Consider the following 22,320-nt stretch of genomic DNA (forward strand, 5'->3'; position numbering starts at 1 on the left):
CAACCTACTCTCACTGCAGGCATTTTCCCATTTTCCTCCACCAAACATCCAAAAAACATTGATTGAGAAGATAGAAAATTTTCCTCATTTTTCCTGTCAAAACATTGAAAAAAAGTAATTCATGTTTTAATGATGTTCTGTGTGTGGGACATGATGCAAAAATTGGACATGTTCCTTGAAGGATAATGCTGTATTTTCCATCTATTGTCTTTGAAATAACAGCTTAAAATAATGTTGATTTTCTTCAGCTACAAGCCATGCATGCTACTGCTGCCCTATTGTCACCAACTCAACTTGCTTCTCTGGGGCCACAGATGAGTCTTGTTGAGTTTTGTGTTGCTTTTGATGTTTCTGATACTTTACAGACAAAACTCTCGAACAATGGGTTCACATCATCACATTCTCTTCGCTTCGCTTCATTAGACAATCTCAAAACTATTGGGATACTTTGTGGCGAGCTCGCACAACTCAAGGACGCTGTTTGCCGCTGGTGTGGCAAGTAATTTTTACATTCTTTGTTGCATATCTGTTTCGCGAGCGGGGGTCAAAGGTCAAAAGTGTATTATAACATTGCTGCAGCTGTATTCCAAACACTGTACTCTAGAAGTAGCCCGAGTGGCGAATGTAACTTTCAGCATCATCAGCTGTAATAACATCTAGTACCTCGCACAAGTCATAGAAAATGCTGTCTCCACCTGTTGTGAAAAGGTCGTCGTTCTGACAAATCCACGATTTGATCTTCGAGAAGGCTTCCTCTATGGGATTCAAATCTGGTGAGTATGGCGGGAGAAATATGATTCAGACACCTATGGAAACCTTGAGATAATGAGTCCCATTAGACACAACAATGACACTTACCAAATCTCTCTGCAAGCTCACAAATTTCGGCCCCATGATGGATGCGAGTATTATCCATGACAAGAACACTGTGTTTGCTAAGATATGCCTCACACTGGGGAAACTAAATAGAGGCAATGTGCATAACATGCCTTAGTATGAGTGTAGGAACTCATGACTGAATGTTCTAGAAGGTGTAAGTAACCCTTCCAACATAAAGATCCCTCTATAACATGGCCAGCAATGACCCCATCAATGGACAAGGCTGCAACAGCTGTCAGCCGCCATTCTCACACAAATACACCTCTCATGCTGGCACATCGGCTTTTCTTTGCATGGCCATATCTCCAGAACGAGGTATGTTCATCTACTGAGGTCTCATCGATGAAACAGAGTTCATCAGGCATGTATTGAGCCATCTGTTGCATGTAGTCAGCACAGAGATCTTCATTTCATTCTTTGGCGATTTTGTGGAGCTTTTTGAGGGAAATTCCTGCGTGGTGGAGCTCCTGGTAGATGGTGGTATAGTGGACAGCAACAAAATGGTTTCATAGTAGGAGTCCAGCAAGCTCATCAAGGAACCAATCTGGGTGGTGATGGACCAGCTCTATGAGGTACTGAACATCTTCAAGATTCAGGTTCCTCGGATGCCCAGTGAATGCACTCCTTGGTTTGACTACATTACCAGTGCACTCGTAGAGCTTTTGAATGTGGAAGAATGTGTGTCGTGAGAAGCCAACACACTCAAGGATTTCACGAAGATGAAGGATACCCTGCTTGTACAGGCGGATGGTGGCAAGTTTGACATCAGGCGAGATCTTTCAGTTGGCCATAATAGATACAAAATGTTTCTAAGTTTCAAAACATTGAAATATTCTAAGTCACAAATCTCAAACATCATTTTCCCACAATGCGCCAGTGCCATTACTTATGCACAGAGCTGTAAAAGACAATAGATGGAAAATACAGCATTATCCTTCAAGGAACATGTCCAATTTTTGCATCATGTCCCACACACAGAACATCATTGAAACATGAATTACTTTTTTTCAATGTTTTGACAGGAAAAATGAGGGGAAATTTCTATCTTCTCAATCAATGTTTTTTGGATGTTTGGTGGAGGAAAATGGGAAAATGCCTGCAGTGTCTCTGGCTGGTCACCATTGAAGAAGTCAGTGCTCGACTTCATGCATTGTATCTTCCTTGGTAAGTGTTTGCTTTTTGTGAGCACTAGCATTGATGGTCTGTTGAAGGCATCATATCACATCTATTCATGTGTGTACTATTTGGTGGATACAGGAATGGGTGGTAATGGGTCACCAAAATGCTGTTTCGAAGACATTGTGAATGTTATTAGATGGCCCAGTCACATCACTCAATTGCCAAAAAATGTATTGTTGCCCACTGAGATTGTTGATTTATACTGATTCTTGGTTAGCTAGGTGAAAATAAATCACTCAAGAAGGCAGATGAGTGGCATCGTATTCTGACAATCACTCCAGTCATTCTCTGATGGTCTTGGAGGGATACCAATGACAAAATACCAGACACAGAGCCTCCTCTTGCACCCAACACTATTGCCCTGGACTTCTCACGTAACCATCACTCACTGTATCATGCCATACTTCATCTTTGCATGGGAGTCTGCATTCTCACATCCTGCTTCATCTCAATGGCTCAGGCTTGCACCAGTCAGAGCTTCTTAGCCCACTACTATTTAGAATGTCTGCAGCTTCACATTCCACTTACCATCAATCACCAAGCTTCAATGCATACAGCTTCAATGATCAAAAAATGTGGTCCTGTATATGCCTGGTGGCTCTTTGCATTTGAGCAGTTCAATGGCATGTTGGAACGTGTTCACCATAATGGTCACGATGGAGGGTGAATTGAACTCACTCTCTTGTGGAACTGGGTCCAAACTCATCTCATTTACGAGTACCTCCTAGCTCTTCCTGCTGACACTCATTCATTCGAACGAGACCAAATTAACTGCATTATCAAGGTACAAGCCCAAGACCATGGAAGTATGATGACACAGATAACAGTTTATCAGAGCGAAGCTGCTGAAGGTATGTGCCCATCATTCATATGTATGCTAAACTATCATTTGACATTCACATTCCATCAGACAATGTCAGGTTACTACTCCGTAATGCAAAATTGATCAATCTTCATGCATATGGTTCACCTCCAGGAACATTCTATCTCATTCTTCTCCAGTACTTTTGCTTTCTATGGCTTGACCTTAATCTTGTTAGCAACTTATTTTGTGATGATGGCACCCCCTTCCATGCAAACAAGGTAGCTCGTGCGCTCACCTACATTTGTAAAGATGAGATTCACTATGGCTGTACCATGAATTGATGCATGCAGGCCAACTCCTTCACATTTATATTTCCAGGTAGAGTCTGTGTTCCTGTACAAATAACAGCACTATTTGTCATTGGGGTCCTCGATATTATTCCTCATGTTTGTGCCATTATACGAAGATTAGTATCTGATGATGACATTCCTGCAATGCCATGGGACCTCTAGTAAGTCTTCCTGTTATGAGATACAAATATTCATCTGTCTTCAGCGCATCGACACTTGGTATCCATGTCTCCTACACTGAACTTGGCCCTCAAGAAGTTATTCCGGTCTCAAGGATTGAGTGCCCACTGGCATTGATTCCAGTGTACTCAAACATCATCAAAAAGGATCTGTGGATTACCATCTCATTTGACCATGTAAGTTATAAACTATGATAGCTCTAGTAGTACAACAGTCTCAAAAAATCTGCAGGCAGGGAATGAGCTTGAAGACTATTTAGAAGACAAAGATGGAGAGTAGATACCAAGGTATGCACTTTTCTGCATATCTACTAGTCACTGAACTCATTGTCTGACTCCATAGCTGCAGGCAGCTCACGAACTGTGCTAGTACTTGCTACTGGCTGTGCTGGAGCAGGCATGATACTCTCTTGGATCTTTGATTTGCCTTTACCTTTCTTTGTCCCATTTTCCTTCTTCTTCACCTCCATCATCTGAATTTTCACGTGCTTCTTTGATGCAATCAGCCTCTTCTGTTCCTTGACTCATTTCTGGCCTGCCACCATCTCCTCAGGATCTTTCGGATCTCCCCATGTATGTCCATTGTCCAGGATATAACTAGGTGAGTTGTACTTCTTGTTTTCTTGTTTTGTGAGCCACTCTGCTAATACCATCCATCAATGTGCTCAATTTTCAATTTTCTTGGCAGCTAAGATAGGAAGCTCTTTTGGATCACCTTTCACACGAGCAGTGAAGTGAGGAGGTGGTTGTGGATCCACAGCCTTGTCAACAGCAGCCAAGAACCTCAACATCTACAGTTTTCATCAGTGAGTGTTAGTTTCGGTAGTTGTTGTGATACTCACAACACCACTTCAATATGTTCCAGCATGCGATATAAAGTGTCCTGTCTTTTGCCCCTGCTCATTCACTTCATCCTCATCCTGTGACATCAAGGACTCTGTGAGCACTGCTTGATACTTCTTGTCCCTGAACTCTGACTCCTTTGGCAGATTCTTATATTTTCAGATATGCACTTCAAGTTTCTAAGGTACCCAGGCAAGTTTTAGTTTTATTAACATTTGACAGTCTAAATGACTTACACCTCTGGCATGACTTTGTAGTTTTGATCATGAAATCCCTGTTACAATGACAGCCTCAGCCTCGGGCCCAGAAGGAGCACTTTCAACTGTGTCTGAGGCAGCTGTGAGGGGCACCATCAAGTTTCTGGACAACTTGCCAGCCTTCTGCAAATTCTTCTGGAGGTCCTGATATTTCTTAATGACATGTGCATGCAAGTCCTCATCGCTGATATCATGAAGAGCAGGACTGCTGCCAGCGCAAATGGTAGCACTATGTTGGCGCATGTAAGCAATCATGTGCAGGACATTGGCATGATTATCAGTATGCTGATGAGATTCAGCCCAGCAAAACCGCTGTAGGACTTGGAGTCCTTGTAGCCTCATAGAGGCTATTTTTGCAGCATCCCTTAGTCCCTCATACTGTGTGCACTACCACTTACCTGGCACACACCCTTTCCGCAATCAGCTGATGGTTGTGGCTCATGCGTGTGCATCGGCTCACGTCCACTTTTCTTCAGTTCTGTCGCGCATCCTTCCTCTGTCCTACCCATGTCCTCTGCTTGTCCATTGGTGCGTATTTTCTCATTTGCGTTAGACTGACCATATCTCCAAAGTTATATTGTTTATATTTTCATTACTTGCATTATGGACCCTTGTTACATATTACCACTACCTACTTGGCTCTGAACAGCACTTTGGCGTGCTATCATATATACTTAGTACTGATGACTTTTCATGTATCAATCTTTTCCCTCATCAAAATTATCATCTGTTTTCACGCAACACTCAGACTAAGAATTCAAACCTTCGGCCTACTACCGTGCATGCTTCTCTAATGGTCGTGCAAGCGTTTGCACTTCATCCATTGCCCTTATCATCAAACACTCCTCCCATTTCACTGCCGTGTTGCATCGCTTTCACATTCGCGAAACCTTCATATATATCCTTCGGCTTGACCGCACACTTTCGCGCTTCATCAAACCTTCAGCCACACTTTGTATCGTACCTTGAGCGGTTTGCTCGTGCTCACATCGCATCAGCAAAAGTTCTCACGCTCCTTCCATTCTCAGTTACTCTTATTAGTTTCAAAGTTTCCCCTCATATTTACTTAGAGAAATCGTTCTCAGTAGCAATCCCCTTGGGCCAAATCTATACTCGCGTTGTGTTAGGAAGGTCTGGCTCCAGGGGCTTCAGTGAGAGGTGTCAAAGGTCTTTGTTAGGTGTTCAAGGTCCTTCATAGCCATAGATAGAGCATGTTTCGGAAGGTTAGGTCTACACTTCTACCACCACCAGCTGTTGCTTGGTTGGTTTGCCTGTCTCCTTGCTTGTCAGATGTGGCCCTCTCCACCTGGTGACTAGAGTGAGCACATTCTCAGCCTCACTGCTCGTGCCTTGCATTTGGGCGCCTTTCAGCTGCTTCTTGTTCAGGCTCGTTTCTTGCAAAAGCTTCATTTTTCTGGCTCAAGTCTCAGTCTCAGTCTCAGTCCCTCAGTGTCCATAGTACCTCCGCAGCTCGTGTCTATAGTACCAACTTGATTGCACCAAGATTGGCTCTTTTCCATCTGTTCGACTCATTTTGCATCATTCGCAGCTCCACTTAGACTATGGGTGTCGAAAATGTCACCATGTTTGACAGAGACTCGTTGCTCGCCTCTGAATGGCTCGAGAACTACACGCATCACACAGATTTTTTACCTGCAGCAGAACAGAATAAATTTTTCAAGTCGAAACTTATAGGTACAGCTCTACAGTGGGTGCGTGTACTACCCCTACCACAGCAGTCAAGTCTTGCTGCACTCATAGCCTCCTTCAAGCATGATTTCATCACCAAGCCAGCGGCTGAACGCAAGCAATGCGAGAAGAAACGAAGGAAACAGCTGCAGCACCTAGAAGCGCAACTCATTGTGCCATTCGTGCGACCCAGACCTCTGCTATTTGCAAAACTCACAGAGGAACTCGCACCACCATCAACACCTCCACACTCAGCAGTACTCAATGCATCCACCATGCCAATGTTGCCGGCACCTATTCCAACAACGTCCACCACGCTAACGGATGTTCCTAACCAGCACTCACCAGCACCAATGCGCAGCACAGCACACACCACACTGGCACCACCACCACCATCGCTTGCAGCCCCCTTCCCACATCAGCAGTCACCATCTCCATCTAGGACGCTATCAACGGCTCCCACCTCATGCTACCAATCACCAGCATCGAGCGTACATGCTCAGACCATGCCAGCAAATGCTGGCGTGGCTCGAATGCACATGGAGGATACCAAGGCAAAGTGAGAAGGGAATGAGAAGAAAGTGTGAAGGGGAGTAGGAGAAGAATGGGAAGAGGAAGATGAAGAAAGGGATGTGTCAGTAAGTCCTCATTTTGACAATGCTACCACCTCCAGCAACAACGACGTTGCACGTGCCACATCACCAGCGCCTATTCTAGTGTTGCCACCAGTTGCCCGTTTGCCACCACCAGATTCGAAACCTGCTGCACTCCACCAGCAATTGGCACTACACACAACCACTCACTCACCAGCTACAACACGTCTGCATTCAGCCACCACATCATCTGCGTCGACATTGACGCATGCCCCATCGCCACCATCATCAATGACCTCCACCCCACGTCCAACGCCACCAACACCATGCACAAACACCCAGCACATGCCAGCAAATGCTGGTGCTGCTCGAACAAACACGGACGATGCCCAATGGCAGAAGGAGAGAGAAGGAGAGAGAACCAATGAGATGGAGAAGGAAGGTGGACGAAGGAAGAATGGAGAAGGAAGAGGAGGAGAGGAAGAGGATGAGTTGCAGGGAGATGGAGGAATCTGTGAGGAGGTGAGCAGCCTCATTCCTGGCCTCGCTGTCGAACAGCCCAGCACCATGCAACCACCCTCAAATATGACACCATCTGCACAAGACGATTGAAAATTGATCATTCGATGGTCAGCCAGCCATATAGGGATCCCTGGCAATGAAGCAGCAGACGAACAGGCAAAACATGCCGCTTGAGGCAAAAGCTTGGAACACCACAAACTCCCCCCATCCCTTCGCACTGCAAACAACCTCATCACCCTCCCAAACAGCAAATCAGCGCTGAAGCAAGCTTTCTGGGCAGCTATCACAGCAGAAACAAAGACAATCCTTCATCAGTCCCCGAGAAATGCAAGATTCAAAGAATTAGACCCCTCATTCCCATCCAAACATTTTGTGACCCTAACCAACAGCCTCCCTAGACGCCACACATCCCTCCTGATCCAGCTATGAACAGGCCACATACCTCTGAACAAGCACCTTCATCGCATCTCAAAAGTCCCTTCCCTGCTGTGCCCGTCCTGCCAAGAGCGCAAAGAATCAGTACACCATTATCTGCTCACCTGTCCAACGTATGCAAGACAGAGGAACACCCTAAAGGCAGAACTTGGCTCCAAGGCACATCAATTGAAACACCTGCTGAACGACACCAAAAGCATAAAATCCCTCTTCAAGTACATCGCCTGCACCCGCTGTTTCATCAACACTTTCGGAGATGTTTCCCCCCAAGATGAGTATAGTTGCAGCACTGGACATGGTCAAACAGGAAGCCATATGTAAACCAACTCATGCCTAGACAGGCGCTCATCGTCCTTGCATTCGCCTGGACCAGTACTATAGACCCACTTAGAAAACACTACACATACAACATTAGACACAAGTACATATGCTGTAGGAAAACTTGCTTAGATTATTGCAGCAAATCCTCGACACTCTTCAAAGTTCCACCATCATGGCAAAGGGAGCAAATAATGAGCAATCACGATTCTGGACAGTATATCAAAAGGTCGCATCACAACATGACAACGAGTTTTTGGAGCAATATGATGGTGGCATGGATATTGTCTTGACCTTTGTAAGTCATAAGCTCGTGCATATACCTGTTACAGCATATCAACAAAAATACATGCAGACCGAACCCAATAGCTAGAAGAATCATGTCCATCCATCATCATTGAAGATGCGCACCTAAAATGGCTGGCAGGAACGGCGAACCAGTGGGGGTACACCCTACACTGGGGCATTTGCTGTCTTAGTGATGCAATGCAGGGCACAGGTGTCCTTTAGACTAGATAGAATTGTCCAACATAGGGTAGATGTACCCCAATGGACACAAAAATGGATTTTAAAAAAAAAGCTCGTGCATTAAATGATCCCATTTATTGTGATTTTGACCTTACTACACTCTCCATAGACACGTAAAATCAAACGTTCCTGGTAACGTCAGTGACTCCAGCTGGTACACCGAGATCATCATAGCTGTTGGTTCTGAAGTTTTATAAGGTAGATACATTAGATACATTCAGTATTGGCCACTCCTTTGCAATGTGCATGCCATAGTCAGAACCCATTCTCATTTTCACCATTATGATAGGTTATCGATCGTGCGGATCATAACCTGGAGTCTAGATGCCTCTTCTAGAGGGGACTGACCTATGACACCATCATGGAACAAAGGGGAAATCGACTTCCAGGATGTCAGTATCAAGTCGATAGAGAATTCTCCAGGGTTCACCTATGCTATGGCTCCAATTGCAGTGTTCTTATTGTATCATGCATGTCTTATAAACACACGAGTGTGTCAAAATTGATACAAACTAGAGATCATAGCATGGGCCCTGGAAATTGCTCTAGAGGTCGAATGCAGATATCCTGCATCTCTGCTTTGGCTCTTTTCTTGGCAAGTACCTTGATAGCCTTGTCACTCAATTCATTGAGAGGCTTCATCTAAGGTTCGCTCTATGCAATCAATGAGAATATCATATTTGGTAAGAACGACACTAAGAGGAACTTTGACAAAGTGTGAGCTCCAACATAGCAGAGAGATAGTGATTGATACCCTTACCATTCCCCAGTGTTTCACTACTTTTCAACATCAGAAATTACTCTGTTCCCATCTCCAGCAAATGTCCGCCTGTAAGATGTTTGTATTTGGTTCAAGGAGAAATTTGCAGCATTGGATGTCACTGATGCTATGGTCTTCAGTGGAACCATATAACCATTGTATTCGTGTGTGTCTTGCGTATCAAGAGGGGGCTGGAGGTGAGGCTGCGTACCCAGATGGCCAGTGTAGTCACTTGCACAGGAGTATATATGTAAGCAGCCAACGTCTCTCAATATGTTGACCTGCTCCTCAATTTCAGTATGCATGGGTGAAGTTAACCGACTCTTGGTGATATTGTGTCTCATTCTCAACCTCAAGTACTCAATGTTAATGAGCAGGAGCTCTTTCTTGGCAAGTTTCGACTCTTCCGTTTGTTTCTTGTCTTCTGTACCAACACCCACAAAGGGCTTGGGAATAAAACAATCAATCAATCCTCTGCAAACACACTCGTGGGAATATGATAAGCTGCTGGACAAGCGGCTTAAAAATGTTTTGCAAGGTTCAATCAGATTCAGCGTGATGCATTGATGTCTGCAAAAGAAGTCAAATGTCAAAACAATGCTATGGACACTAAAGGTCTTTTGTTTGATCTCATTCGCATTATTGAGTATCAATTTTCAGATGTTCTTGTACATATGATTCGCGCGCAAAACACTGCAGTAGTCATGAGAAAATTCGAATCTGAGAGTCATTTGAGATCTCTCCAGACCCCACCACAGTGATGGGCGCGAAGGGAAGGCTGATTTGTTCTTATCCTGGACCTGCCATCACGGATGAGTGGACACCATACATGGGTGGGAAGGATGGATCTACGATATGTTAGTATATGTATGTGATTGAGGAGCAAATCCCTCACCAAAAGGTTCATCTCCATGATGGTCGTATCTACACAAAGCAATGAGTGAGACAAATTGAAAGAGAATCCTTTGACAAGGGGTGCAACCTGCTTCGAGATGGGAGGCATGAACACTGGAGGAGGTTGCTTGTTAAACACTGGACCAGGAGGAGGAATGAAGCTGGTCCCAGAAGTATGAGCAGGAGGTGGGGAGTTGGGCGGGGTTGTTGAGACGCTCTCATCCACTGCAGACGAAGACTGAAGGGCTACCGGGCTCTCATTAGTAGAGACAATGTCAGAGATACTGAGTTTGCATTCCGATTCTCTTGAGCAACCATCTTCAGTGCCACTTCAGCATCTGGTGTGGAAGGGAATGGGCAGCGGAGCAGTCAATGCATCCCTGACATGCATGATCGGAGAACTGGCTGCTGGAATCTGAGGAAGTGGTTGAGTGTGATTGCCAGTGCGTGCCTCTTGAGCATGGGTATGTTTTGGTGAGTCAAGGGGAACAGAATGTAAGGTATCGAGTGGTGATACCATCGTGTCCTCTACCTCTGGGGCCCGATCATCCTCTACTGGATTCGGATCATGGCTGACACGCTTGCTCACAATCGTGCCTGCAGGCTTAGACTGCAGAAGGACTTGCTCAACACAGTCATTGTCTACATGAGAACGTGCACGGAAATTTACCAGCAAAAACAAGGGAACGTCCATAGGTGCTCGACAACTGTCTGACTGGCACACGGAAAATAACCCCGAACCAATGACAATGAGCCATGATGTCTTTTATGCAGGGAAGTCGAGAGGTTCGGCAAGGTGGATGGTGAGGAGTTGTGGTCTGTGGCGATGGGCAGTGACTGAAAGGGTGTGCAGAGATCGAGGTAGCTGTAGCAAGGACATGAGGCGATGGTGCATGTGGTACATTTTCATTGGACTCAGCTGTCTTTGCAAGTGAAAGAGATGAAGACGACCTTGAAACAGGTGGAAGTCCCAGGTGACCAATGAGGCAATGGGAGAGGGAAGAGCTTGTCTTCATCGCCCTCGGCATTATCTTCCTCCACTATCCGAGGAGTAGACGACATAGCGAGGTTTGATATGCGCAGTGGCGACGATGAGCACTGCATATTAACCATGACATTCTCTCCCTCCTCGTTCAACTACATTGACCCCGTCACCACTGAGTCACTTGACCACCGACACTTGTCAACCTCATCTACGCTAATTGGCACACCACAACCGGGCCTCCAGACCAAGAAAAGTGTTCAGTCCAAGTATCTCCCTACGACAAAGACACATCCATCACAGCCTCACACTCCGCACAGCACGGTTGCAATGGAATGGTGATAAGATCTGAGTGAGAAGGCGACAATGGCGCTGTGTGTGTTGGGCGTCGTGGATGGTTTAGGCGTAGATGCAGTTGAAGGTGCAGCCGTTGAGGATAGCATACTGGAGTTGGAAGGCATTGATGATAGGGAAGGTCGTGGAGGCTACTTCAATATGAAGATAACGGGGCCGAGGCATCATCTATTGATCCAAACACAACGAGTAATAGTTAGAACTGGAAATGACTTGGAGTGATAATAAGGAAATAAGTGGATGTGGCGGAATGGGAGGTGGTGGTCCGCTACTTAGCCTTGGGGCAAAACGGCCAAACCAGGCCAAATAGGGAGGGGACTTTAAGCAAACCAAAAATGAGAAGGCACTCACCAGTTGATTTCGCAGTGTGGGAGCAATGAGAAGGAGTAGCTAACGTGACACGCAATGACTGAGGACAGACACTGAGACTCGTCAGCATGTATGTACATAGAAAAAGGAATTAAAAAAACTTACTGTGATGCAAGCTGATATGAAAACGATATGGGTGGACAGACAAATGTGCAGAGCAAGGGGTCAACTGTGGGTAGGGAGGAAGGACAATCAGAGAACTTGTACGTCTCGCAGACAGCTAGTACTTCTTGTTACTCCCAAACCATTGGCACCCGTGCTAACTTCCAAGCTGTGACTGTATGATGCCTCCAGTTCGGAGCTGAACAAGTCATACATATGTGCCATGTATGATGTAGACGGTGTAGAGACTCGTGCCTCTCATTGTGCAATATTGCAGTTTTCACCAAGGAGTATACAGCACGAACTTGTAGCATCACTCTGTATGCTTCCTACAGCTATTCCTACATGAGGCGCAGCTTTCCCGCGCATCGCGCAATGTGCGCGTACCTTTCCCGCACTTCACGATGTATATGCGCGCGCACTTTCCCACGCTTGAGCGCCCTATAGTGCCAGCCATCTGGAAGCATCCATCCACTGTCCACCAAGTCCCCTAGTGCGTATATTTCCATTTCTCACATTTGCATATTGTTCCATCTTTATTTTATCATGGACCCTTACTTACATATATCCTTACATACCTTACTCGGTAGCGCTTCGGCTCCGCATGACAGCGCTTAGGCGCCATACTTAAGCGCCAGCAGTACTCACTTACTCACCCACCGGGAACAACTTACTCACCCACCAAGAACGACGAAGAACTGAACCAGAACAATACCCATTTACTACCCAGCAGAGCATAGTTGAAATCTATTCCTTGGCACCTCGCATATAACATCTCTCAGCTTGCATCTCTCACCTCTTGTCTAGTGTCTAATCATCACTTAAGCAAACTCACTCTTACTCTCTCTTGTTTCCGCATACACGCGCACGCATTCCCGCGCTTCGCATTTGCCAACCAGTAGCGCCTTCGGCACCTACTACTAGATCCTTGCTGCACTTGCTTCCCCTTTAGGGTCGAATGCACTTGTCGTCTCAAGTATAGCAGACTAGGCAACGCGCGACCTTACAACATTTATAGATACAGTCAGGAGCATTGTTTGTGCCTCACTGTATTGTAGAACCTTCAACGGTACTAAGGCATGAGGTCAAATTTTGGTTGGTTAATACATGGTCAATGGAGTATGCCGAAAATGTTGCAGAAACAAGACCAAACATTTTTTTGATGATGCACTGTGGAAGGGGAAAATTGGTCATGGCAAGGGGGACTGTTTTACCCCTTGCTATGGCAAAGCTGCCAAGGGCGCCTCGACTCATGGTAGCCATGGGAAAATTATAGATTGGTACTCATTCTGGCTTTTTTTGAGTCATAGCATGTACTCAGCATGGTTGCCACAGAGAAGGTTTGTTTCACTATGGATCTACTAGGATATATTGTGGTTATAAGTAGTAGACTCGTATGTAGACTTCGAGATATTAATTGGATGAATTCTGATGTAAATATTCCAAGTACATACAGCATTGGCACACCGAAACCATCATACATGAAGGTAAGACTTGATCACAATGGATCAATCACAACAGAGAAATCCATCCGAACTTCATCCTATTAGTAGTACTACTTGTGATGTCTACCTACCCAAGATTAAGAAGAAAAATGACCACTACGATAGACAGCAAAGCTTTAAAGCTTCAACAACAGATTAAAGTGCCTGGGCCCAGTGAAGGTAAGTGGCTTTATGGAAAGCTAACACTTGCCTTCTTCAACTTCCTCAGGCTCTTCCCTAACTTCAGCCCCTGAAGTGTCTGCCTGACTCAAACTTAAAGAGTTTAGATGCCCAACCTCATTCACCTCCGCAATTTCACTAGGTTCAATGCCAGCATACCTAAATCAAACTACATTCTTTCGAACCTGCAGGAGACTACCAGTAGTAGTGGTGGTGGTGGAAGAAGAGTCTTTCCATGGCCGATGTACTAGTTCTCCAGGTTTAGGTGGGCTGGCAGTGGATTTATCGGATTTTTCCTCTAGGAAAGCAGAGGTACCCTCCCACAGACTGATATACTGGTTTACAGCCGTTGTTTGACTCTGAGCATCAAAGAGTCAGCAGAGCGCTGAAACATCATAAGAATTGATTTATCTTCAACATGGCCTTTATCAAAGCAATCCCATCATAAGCCTGACGCTCTACCCTAGCAACATCTGATGGGGAATTTAGCTGTTTTATGTTTGCAGTAAGTGCCTTGTCTGTCTGCATGTGCTTTTTAACTGTAGCTTTGTACTCCTGTTTCCCCATAGCACGCTCAGCTGCTATATCCTTGTGCTCCTGTTCCCATTGAGCATGCTTAGATGTCCACATGACATGCTCTGCCGATATATCCTTGCGCTTCTGTTCCTATTGGGCATGCTCTGCTGCTATATCCTCGCGTTCCTGTTCCCACATAGCCTGCTCAGCCGCTATATCTTTGTGCTCCTGCTCCCAATGAGCATGCTCTGAGTGGAGGGTATCATAAGTCTTTACCAGCAATTCAATCTGTTCCAAAAAACAGGTGCTTTCTTCTGATAATTTTTCTCGTTCTCTGAGTGTATCAATTACTTGGAGACTTAACCTCTCCCACTGTCCATTCTTGGCAAACTTAGGTATGGCTTCCTTGAGTTTCTCTCTAGCTTCAAAGGCATTCAAGGGGTGAATTGGTGGATGAGCCTTTTCTTCACCATCCCCTTCTGTTTGATCCTGCGGAGGGCTAGCAATGAAGTCTGTAGAGTTGGGATTTGTGACTATAGATGGTGGGCATAAAGGTAGTGCAGGGGGCTGCAGCCAACTGTTGCACCTACCATATGCCCGTGAGGGCTCTGCCTCAGAGATAATCTTGGAAGTGAGTACATTCTGAAGTGAGTGAGGAGGTGGACTATGAGGCATCGAGTCCCAAACATCTGTGGTGTCATAGTCTGCAGTGTAATGATCATTAAAAGGGCTGTTATCTGTGTCGATTTCTAACATCCTATCAAATACCTCTAATCGAGCAATGGTACCAGGAGACAGCTATGGGGACCGGCGCATCAAGAGAGGAGGAGAAACCGATCTCTGGAAATGAACTGGCATGAATGAGAAGATGCGTGAACTAGTGGACTCTGGTTGGTTCTTTGCTTGACTGCTGGCCTGGGAATAGGATTGCATGAGTTTTGTGGAGGTTGCAGGTGCAGCGATGTCTTTGGCAGTACTAGCTTTCTCTGTCCCAAGTTTTCTCTTCTTCCTTGAATGCTTCATTTCTACTGGCTCTAAGTTGAATTTTTGAGAAATACTGGCTTCATGCACATTGCTAGGTTGGTTATTCTGGAAGATGTTTTTATAAATACAAAGCATATTGAAAGAATTTATACACACCTGGGTAGGTTCATATATCATTCCTACATACTGCCCATACTCAGCTGAGGTACGCTGTTCAGTACCATAGATGCTCAGAATGGTATCCTGTTCATCTGCTCTGCAGCATTCATCGGATTTGTAGTATTTATAAAGTCTGTCCAGGAGTTTATGGGAAAACAGGCACTTTCAGTAATGAAAGGGACAGCAAAACTTGTTGCCCAAGACTGGGACAGGCCATTTCCAAAGCTTGTGAGGTGTTGCTGTGCAGGTTTTGCTATGTCTTGACCACATGCTCTTCTTCTGAGCAAGATTCATCTCTGGGTGCTCAATTGTTTGGTGGCAGGATTTGCATGTCCATTCTGGCATAGCAAAGCACAGCATGGAAGGCCCAATTCAGGAATAATAATTGAACTACTGTCAAGGTCAAAGATAACATAATCTTGTCTTCATTGTTGTGACAACTCTTTCATCTTATCTCGCATGCCCAGGATGCAAGCACAGACGAGGAGGCATAGGAGAATGGGGAAGCCACACTTGTGGATTAATGTGATGTTTTTACCATGCGGCACCGCTCTAGGATGGCATAGTATGTCCTCTGTTGAACTTGATGTCATCAGTGGGAAATCTTACAGTGACTAGAAAGGTCGAATGTTGCTCTCATTTACGTCGGGCATTTACTTGCAGGTAGTACATGTGTCTATCCTCATTCAAGCAAGAGCCATGCTGATCCAAGTCATTGCCCACCATTCACAGGAAGTGAGTGTGTTGATCCTTATTCGAGCAAGAGCCATGCTAATTGAGGTCTTTTCCCACTGCTCAAAAGTGTAGCCTTCCTGAATCAAGCCATCACCAGCTGATCCGTTGATAGGAAGTCAGTCCATTGATTCTTTGTCGAGTTCAACCATTCCTGACCAACCCAATCAATCTCTATCACCAGGAGGTTAGTATATTGATCCTCTACCAATCTTCAGCTACTGATATTGTTTATCCATTGACAGCTTGTGAGTTTGCCGACCTCCTGCCTTCCTAATCAATGCAATCGCTAATTTATTGTCAGGATGTGGGTGTATTGATTCTGTGTTGTTCTAACTGATGGAACATGATACCGCCCTGTCAACAGATTGTGAGTTTCTCAATCCACCATCAAACTCAAGCCATACTGACTGAATACTACATCAACCATCCATTCACAGTATGTAAGTGCATCAACCCGCAGTCGAATTGAGGCCCCACTAACCATTGAAATTACTGATTCCCGTTGACAGTTTGTGAGTGGGTTCATCTGCCATTGAGCTCGAGCCTTGCTCACCAAAGATATCACTGATTGGTTGACAGTTTGTGAGTCTAGAGCCTTACTAGTGAATGACATCGCTGATCCATCAATAAGACGAGCTTCGCAACAACCACCGTGCAGAGATACGGTCTAGGTTACTCTCTGCAGTATGTCCAATTGATTACAGATTGTACATACATTTCTCATGTTGCGAATTTGCTAGGCCTCCAACTCATCACTTTTAGAGAATATTGTTCAGCTCATTTCTGGTAAATTTTGAAGCCATGTTGCGATGAACCTGCTTATTATTGGACATTTAGCTGCTATCATTATCTTCGAACACTCTTTCTACATTTTTGACAAGCGGCACTATCTTCAGGACAGGAAGAAGTCTGATCTCTCATTTCATGTTGCTCTCAAGCAATACATGGCATCTCCACATGCAGCTGCTATCAGGGGGATCCAAAATCCAGGTTGATCACTGCTGAGTACAAGTCAATGGTCCTGTCAAAATCACTTGCAGTGAGGGTAACATCTGATCCACCAGTAAGAAGGGGCACACTGGTTTTTTTGTAAAAGCTAAGTAAAATGCAGGTGAGGATTGTAGCCTGCATAACACTGCAAACTCCAGACTTACTGCTGAACCATTCAAGGCAGATGGCCCTCATTGTTTTGTCGATACTGTCCATCATGTATCAGTATGATCTCACAGCATCTTGAAGTTTATCTGTCAGAAGGAGTGCATCACAACATTTCTGGTGTGCAGTCAACTACAGCAATTTGAGATCTCTGCTGAAGAGCTGAATGAGGGATTTGGTTATGAAAGCATTTTGGGTGTGTTGACTTGGATGTACCACCACCAAATCCTCATATACTTCATGAATGTCCAATTTTGAGGATGAATCATGGCAGTCAAGAGCCGCAGTGAAATGGTCAGCAGCTTCTTCATGACATGTGCCACCCAAGGCGTTGACTGTGTAGATATCCCTGATGTGCAAGTTGTAAAGATGAGTGTTGATGACCAAGCATAGATGATACTTACTTGCATGACACGACATGTGAGAGTGTTGGCATTTGGATAACTGACAGTGAGCTCTTTGAGGAGCAGGTATGCCTCATCATGTTGATCTTCATTGAAGAGTGCAATGGCTAACATATGTACCTTGATCAATAGCAGAAAATGAATAATTCCTGAATCCTGGTCTGTGTACATGGATGCAACATCAAATACTGCTCTTGCATCCAGGATGTGGCCTTTTCCACAGAGGACAATACCCTTGAAGATATAGCCTGTCAATGAGGGAATCCTAATGGATTATGTTACTGTCATATCAGTGTTGTATAAGGGGGCAATGATATGATGATGGTCAGTGAATCTCACCTTGATTGCATCTAGAAGGGCACAGTCCCAGTCATATTTTCATGTCATAACAAATGAGCGATGAGCATAGGAAGTATGGTTGTTTTGATTGGTGTTAATATCTTGGGTGAGTAGTTCTTCAGTGGTAGATAAGTCTCCATTTACACAGGTAATACAGGCAGTCGTGATGGCCAGGATCTCCATGACACATGCTTGAATTGTGATATGAGTCAAAGATGGAAACATGCCTTTGAGCGATGGACGTAGGGAGTACTATCATTGTTCGCATCAGTGGTAATATCTTGTGTGGGCAGTTCTTTGTCAGTAGATAAGTCCCCATCTATGTATGCATCACAGGCCATTGTAATAGTGATGGTCTGCAAGAAGCATGCTCAATTTGTGGTATATGAGTCAGGGATGGAAACATGCCTTTGGATGAGTACCCTAAGGTACTGCCCACTCTGAGATCATCATATCGCCGCTGTCATGCATGATATGGATATCATACATGGACATTTTTCATACAAAAGCCTACAGCAATCTAGCTTATTAGCTTTGTCCATAGGAAGCTTGCTTAGAGGCAATAGATGAGAAGTTGAAGAAAGAAGCAGAAAAGATTCAAGTACTTTATATCAGGATCTGGTTTGATTTTTGGTTTGCTGAATGTCTAAAGACTGTGTTTCTTACATAATCTTTTCATTGGTTTATGATTACATTTGTTTATCTATGTTTCATATTTATTTACGAGTTGTTTACTTTCATGATGTTAGTTTTCTCTTCTAAAGGAAAACTTACATAATGAGTTCACATATGATAATTCAGAACTTGGCAAGATCAAGCTTAGTCAAATCTGATGACTCATGAACTCTTTTTCACTGCTCAATTTGTCATCTAGCACCACTATTTGCATATTAGTGATCAGATCGATCGGACTGAGTCAGTTCTATTTTTATTTAATAGTGTACATGTAATATTTTATTACAAATAAGTGGAGCAGAATATTCCAGATATTCATTTGGTACCTAGGTATCTTTCCCATGCCAAATGTATAAAAGGAGGACCTCTTCTCCACTGAATAAAAAGAGATTTTCCACTTTATCTGTCTCTCACAGAGGAGAATTCCCACTTCACCTGTCTGTCACAGGAAGTGCAAGGGACCAGTATTTCCCTTAGTCAGTCTACACTGAGATTAGGTAATCTTAGTCTTGTATTTACTCACTATTGTTAGACTCCAGCTAGTCTATCACTTGTATTTTAGTTATCTAGTCCTTAGGTGGTCTAGATCTGTTGTATTCTTGTTGTGATTATATCAGCAAGGATTTGTCTGGGAAAAGCTTAGTCAGCATTCCCATCTTTTGTTTGCAAGACCTTTCAGCCACAGCCTAAGGTCCAGCTTAGTCATAGGTTCTCACACCCTTCCAGCTTGAAGTATCTGTGTGTTTAGCCTACTCACTTAGGATAGTTTCTTGTATCACTGTACATCACCCTGTCCATCATATTTCAGTGACTCTCTTAGGATTTTACCTATATTAGTCATTGTCTATTTTATCTCAACAGCCCATCACTTCAATCAAATGACCGACTGTATAGTCTTGCCTCCAACGAACAGCACGTTATCAACCGAGAAGTAGAAAATCCGTTGACCGTGTACTTGAGGAGTTGGCAGCTTTTGTCTTATCTAAGTGTAGTTGTGGTGTCACTGCATTTTACACGAAAACATATAAGACCCTCAAGTAACAAGACACCGCCTCCACTCACAGCACAAATGCACGAATTACAATGTGGTTAAAATGTGGGTGAAGTGTAAAAATACACCACATTATCACGAAGTTTCGTGATACATTCTCTCATTAAGCCATTTGCCAACTATTACACACTTGCCTGCAATGTAACACATTTTTACCTTACAATTTCCCCAGAATTCACACAATATTTCCATTCATAGAAACTGTGCAACAATCACACTTTGATGATAGCTTTAAATCACAGAGCAACTTGAATTTGTGTGCAGCAGACTCAATTATAAGGAAGAATGATGCTAGACCTATAGCACATAAGGGTGACGAGCTGATTGAGTGGAACGACACTGTGTGTGAGGAATGATAGCTTGATGAGAAGAGGTGAAAGGGGGAGAAAGGGTGAAGTGGGGTAAAACTCAAATAGACCTCTGGACGCTGGAGAGGGCTACACCTGACAAGCAAGGAGACAGGCAAACTAACCAAGCAACAGTTGGTGGTGGTAGAAGTGTAGACCTAACCCTATGAAACATGCTCTATCTATGGCTACGAAGGACCTCAAACACCTGACGAAGACCTCTGACACCTCTCACTGAAGCCCCTGGAGCCAGACCTTCCTAACACAGATACCCCCCTTTATATGCGACACACCTGGGTCATGAAAGAAGAGGCCGGTGAGACAAGAATGGGGTGCAAAGTGGCAACAAAAATGGTGACTGAAAAGGCAAAGAACAAAATCTGTAAGTAGTGAAATGTTTAGGTGGTTGGGGATGTGAATTGAATGGAATAGAGTTGAAATATGTAGGATAATGTGTATGTCGTAGATGTGAGTGGTGCCATGAATGAGAACGAGAATTAACATTATAATGAAATGTACAAATGCGTGTAGGTTGTTGTTGTTGTTGTTGTAAACTTGACCATGGGTTCTTCATTGAAGAGCGAAGGCACGAAAGATCATGTGGACACATTTGTGAAGCAAACAGGTGTGTGTCGATGTCTGTTGCCCAATCGAAATGTGTGCACGGTTGAATTGTCGTTGCATCAAAAGCATCGTCATTGATGGAGGTGGCTGCACATTTGCGCATCCATCTCGTTGGCACTTGTCGACGCAGTGCGGTTGCAAATGCTCGATGGTGATGGTGCTGGCATTGGTGGTGTTGTTGTTGGGGAAGGTGACATGTTGAAGGTCGGTATGAGTGCGGATGGTTTTTTTTTTGGGATCATTGTTTATTGTCCGGTGGGGCTGGGCCCTATGCTGGACAATACCATGTTGTCTTTGCAAATCGCAGCAGGGCAAAGTTGGGGAAAATGCTGTGGGAGGAGGTGCTTCTCAACGCGCAGAAGGTACAATGGCATCTATGATTTCATGGCCCATGTTGACTTTGGCAATGCATACATAGGCTACCAAACTCAATTCTTTGTCTCACGTTGGATACCAGTTACTGTATACAGCACTGCATGGGATGCAATATTACGACGAAGCCGCATGTAGGTGAGCAAGTTGTTCAGGAGACAATGGACAGTCAGGCTCATCCACTTTAATATGATTGAAGGTTTCTGGAATGTAGGCCACAAAGGAATTGTTGCCAAGAGGGTCTGGTTGGTTGACCATGTCATGATGTGAGTGAATATCATGGTTGTCTATACCATCCCAATCAATCCCATACTCTGCAACAGCTTCATCACTTTGAAGGGTGTCCTCTGGAGGATGAAATGTAGGTGCCACCTCAAATCCATGTGCACCATGCTGCAGCATACTGAGGAAATACATCTTGTGGGGACTTGACATGCCATGGTCATGGGTACTCATCCTATGATGGTTCCATGCCTCAGCCCAGCCATGAATCTCATGTAGGAATATGCATGGGTATACCCTGGGGTGTCGGGGACCTGACCTGCACCTACACCCTTCGCACAGGTGCGGGTTTTTGGGGGGTGGTATGGCCAGCTCATACCCTCACCCACACCTGTGCAGGGTTTACCTGTGGATAGTACATATAAATATTAAGTTAGAAATGTGAAAAAAAATGATTGTAAAAAAGGACTCACTAAGACACTGCAAATAGCAGGCAATGACTTCGATCAGCATGGCTTGAGCTCAACGCAGGATCAACACACTGTGAACAGCAGACAATGATTTTGATCAGCATGGCTCGAGTTGAAGGAGGATTGACACACTCATTCACTGCAAACAGTGTGCAACAACTTGGATCAGCATGGCTCAAGCTCGAAGGAGGATCGACAGACTCACTCAGTGCAACTCCCCATCCAGAGTCGAGTCTACATGCACTGCATGCGAGCGAGAATGAGTGCTGCCTCTCATCCTTTTCTCATCTTTGGCATCCTGGTGTTGTCCGCAAGCATTCATGCCACATCAGCACTTGCTGGTGTGTGTTGGGCATTTGCACATGGTGCTGGTGGTGTTGGATGCAGTGTGGTGGTCATTGGTGTTGGTGGTGTTGGGGTATGCACCAATGCTGGTGTGAATGGTGGGGGCGGGGGTGTGAATGGTGATGTGGCATCCAGTGAGTTGTGTGCCCATGGTTCTGAGTGCTTGCTGCTGGTGTTTGGATAGTCTAACCTGTGCGCAGGTATAGGTAAGGATAATGAG

At 44.7% G+C, this 22,320-nt stretch overlaps 7 protein-coding genes across 7 annotated transcripts; 3 read left to right on the top strand and 4 right to left on the bottom strand.

The window, feature by feature from the left end:
• Positions 1 to 835: 835 nt before the first annotated feature.
• On the bottom strand, positions 836 to 1,658 carry F5147DRAFT_590110 (uncharacterized protein; the record flags this gene model as incomplete). Its single annotated transcript, XM_041432160.1, has 4 exons — positions 836 to 961; positions 1,017 to 1,102; positions 1,142 to 1,256; positions 1,461 to 1,658. Coding segments are annotated over 4 exons (525 nt in total), but the record flags the coding sequence as incomplete, so codon positions are not given.
• A 1,047-nt stretch (positions 1,659 to 2,705) lies between these two features.
• On the top strand, positions 2,706 to 3,672 carry F5147DRAFT_783022 (uncharacterized protein; the record flags this gene model as incomplete). Its single annotated transcript, XM_041442793.1, has 6 exons — positions 2,706 to 2,721; positions 2,787 to 2,909; positions 2,969 to 3,166; positions 3,242 to 3,374; positions 3,419 to 3,569; positions 3,625 to 3,672. 6 exons carry the CDS (start codon positions 2,706 to 2,708, stop codon positions 3,670 to 3,672), a joined length of 669 nt encoding a protein of 222 aa, XP_041284367.1.
• Positions 3,673 to 6,075: 2,403 nt separating this feature from the next.
• Positions 6,076 to 7,386, top strand: F5147DRAFT_783024 (uncharacterized protein; the record flags this gene model as incomplete). The annotated part of the gene is made up of 2 exons (XM_041442794.1): positions 6,076 to 6,740; positions 6,771 to 7,386. 2 exons carry the CDS (start codon positions 6,076 to 6,078, stop codon positions 7,384 to 7,386), a joined length of 1,281 nt encoding a protein of 426 aa, XP_041284368.1.
• A 796-nt stretch (positions 7,387 to 8,182) lies between these two features.
• Positions 8,183 to 8,350, top strand: F5147DRAFT_536990 (uncharacterized protein; the record flags this gene model as incomplete). Its single annotated transcript, XM_041430171.1, has 1 exon — positions 8,183 to 8,350. A coding segment is annotated over one exon (168 nt), but the record flags the coding sequence as incomplete, so codon positions are not given.
• A 746-nt stretch (positions 8,351 to 9,096) lies between these two features.
• Positions 9,097 to 10,925, bottom strand: F5147DRAFT_660268 (uncharacterized protein; the record flags this gene model as incomplete). The annotated part of the gene is made up of 5 exons (XM_041434664.1): positions 9,097 to 9,219; positions 9,379 to 9,783; positions 9,824 to 9,856; positions 10,233 to 10,469; positions 10,749 to 10,925. The coding sequence occupies 5 exons, from the start codon at positions 10,923 to 10,925 to the stop codon at positions 9,097 to 9,099; spliced, it is 975 nt and encodes a 324-aa protein (XP_041284370.1).
• A 2,797-nt stretch (positions 10,926 to 13,722) lies between these two features.
• Positions 13,723 to 15,379, bottom strand: F5147DRAFT_660269 (uncharacterized protein; the record flags this gene model as incomplete). Its single annotated transcript, XM_041434665.1, has 7 exons — positions 13,723 to 13,785; positions 13,888 to 14,061; positions 14,165 to 14,368; positions 14,570 to 14,751; positions 14,809 to 15,016; positions 15,071 to 15,307; positions 15,359 to 15,379. 7 exons carry the CDS (start codon positions 15,377 to 15,379, stop codon positions 13,723 to 13,725), a joined length of 1,089 nt encoding a protein of 362 aa, XP_041284371.1.
• A 5,819-nt stretch (positions 15,380 to 21,198) lies between these two features.
• F5147DRAFT_556096 (uncharacterized protein) lies at positions 21,199 to 21,546 on the bottom strand (the record flags this gene model as incomplete). The annotated part of the gene is made up of 1 exon (XM_041430509.1): positions 21,199 to 21,546. A coding segment is annotated over one exon (348 nt), but the record flags the coding sequence as incomplete, so codon positions are not given.
• Positions 21,547 to 22,320: the final 774 nt, after the last annotated feature.

This window comes from Suillus discolor (genome assembly GCF_016758755.1).
Source record: "Suillus discolor strain FC423 chromosome Unknown F5147scaffold_293, whole genome shotgun sequence".
Lineage (NCBI taxonomy): Eukaryota > Fungi > Basidiomycota > Agaricomycetes > Boletales > Suillaceae > Suillus > Suillus discolor.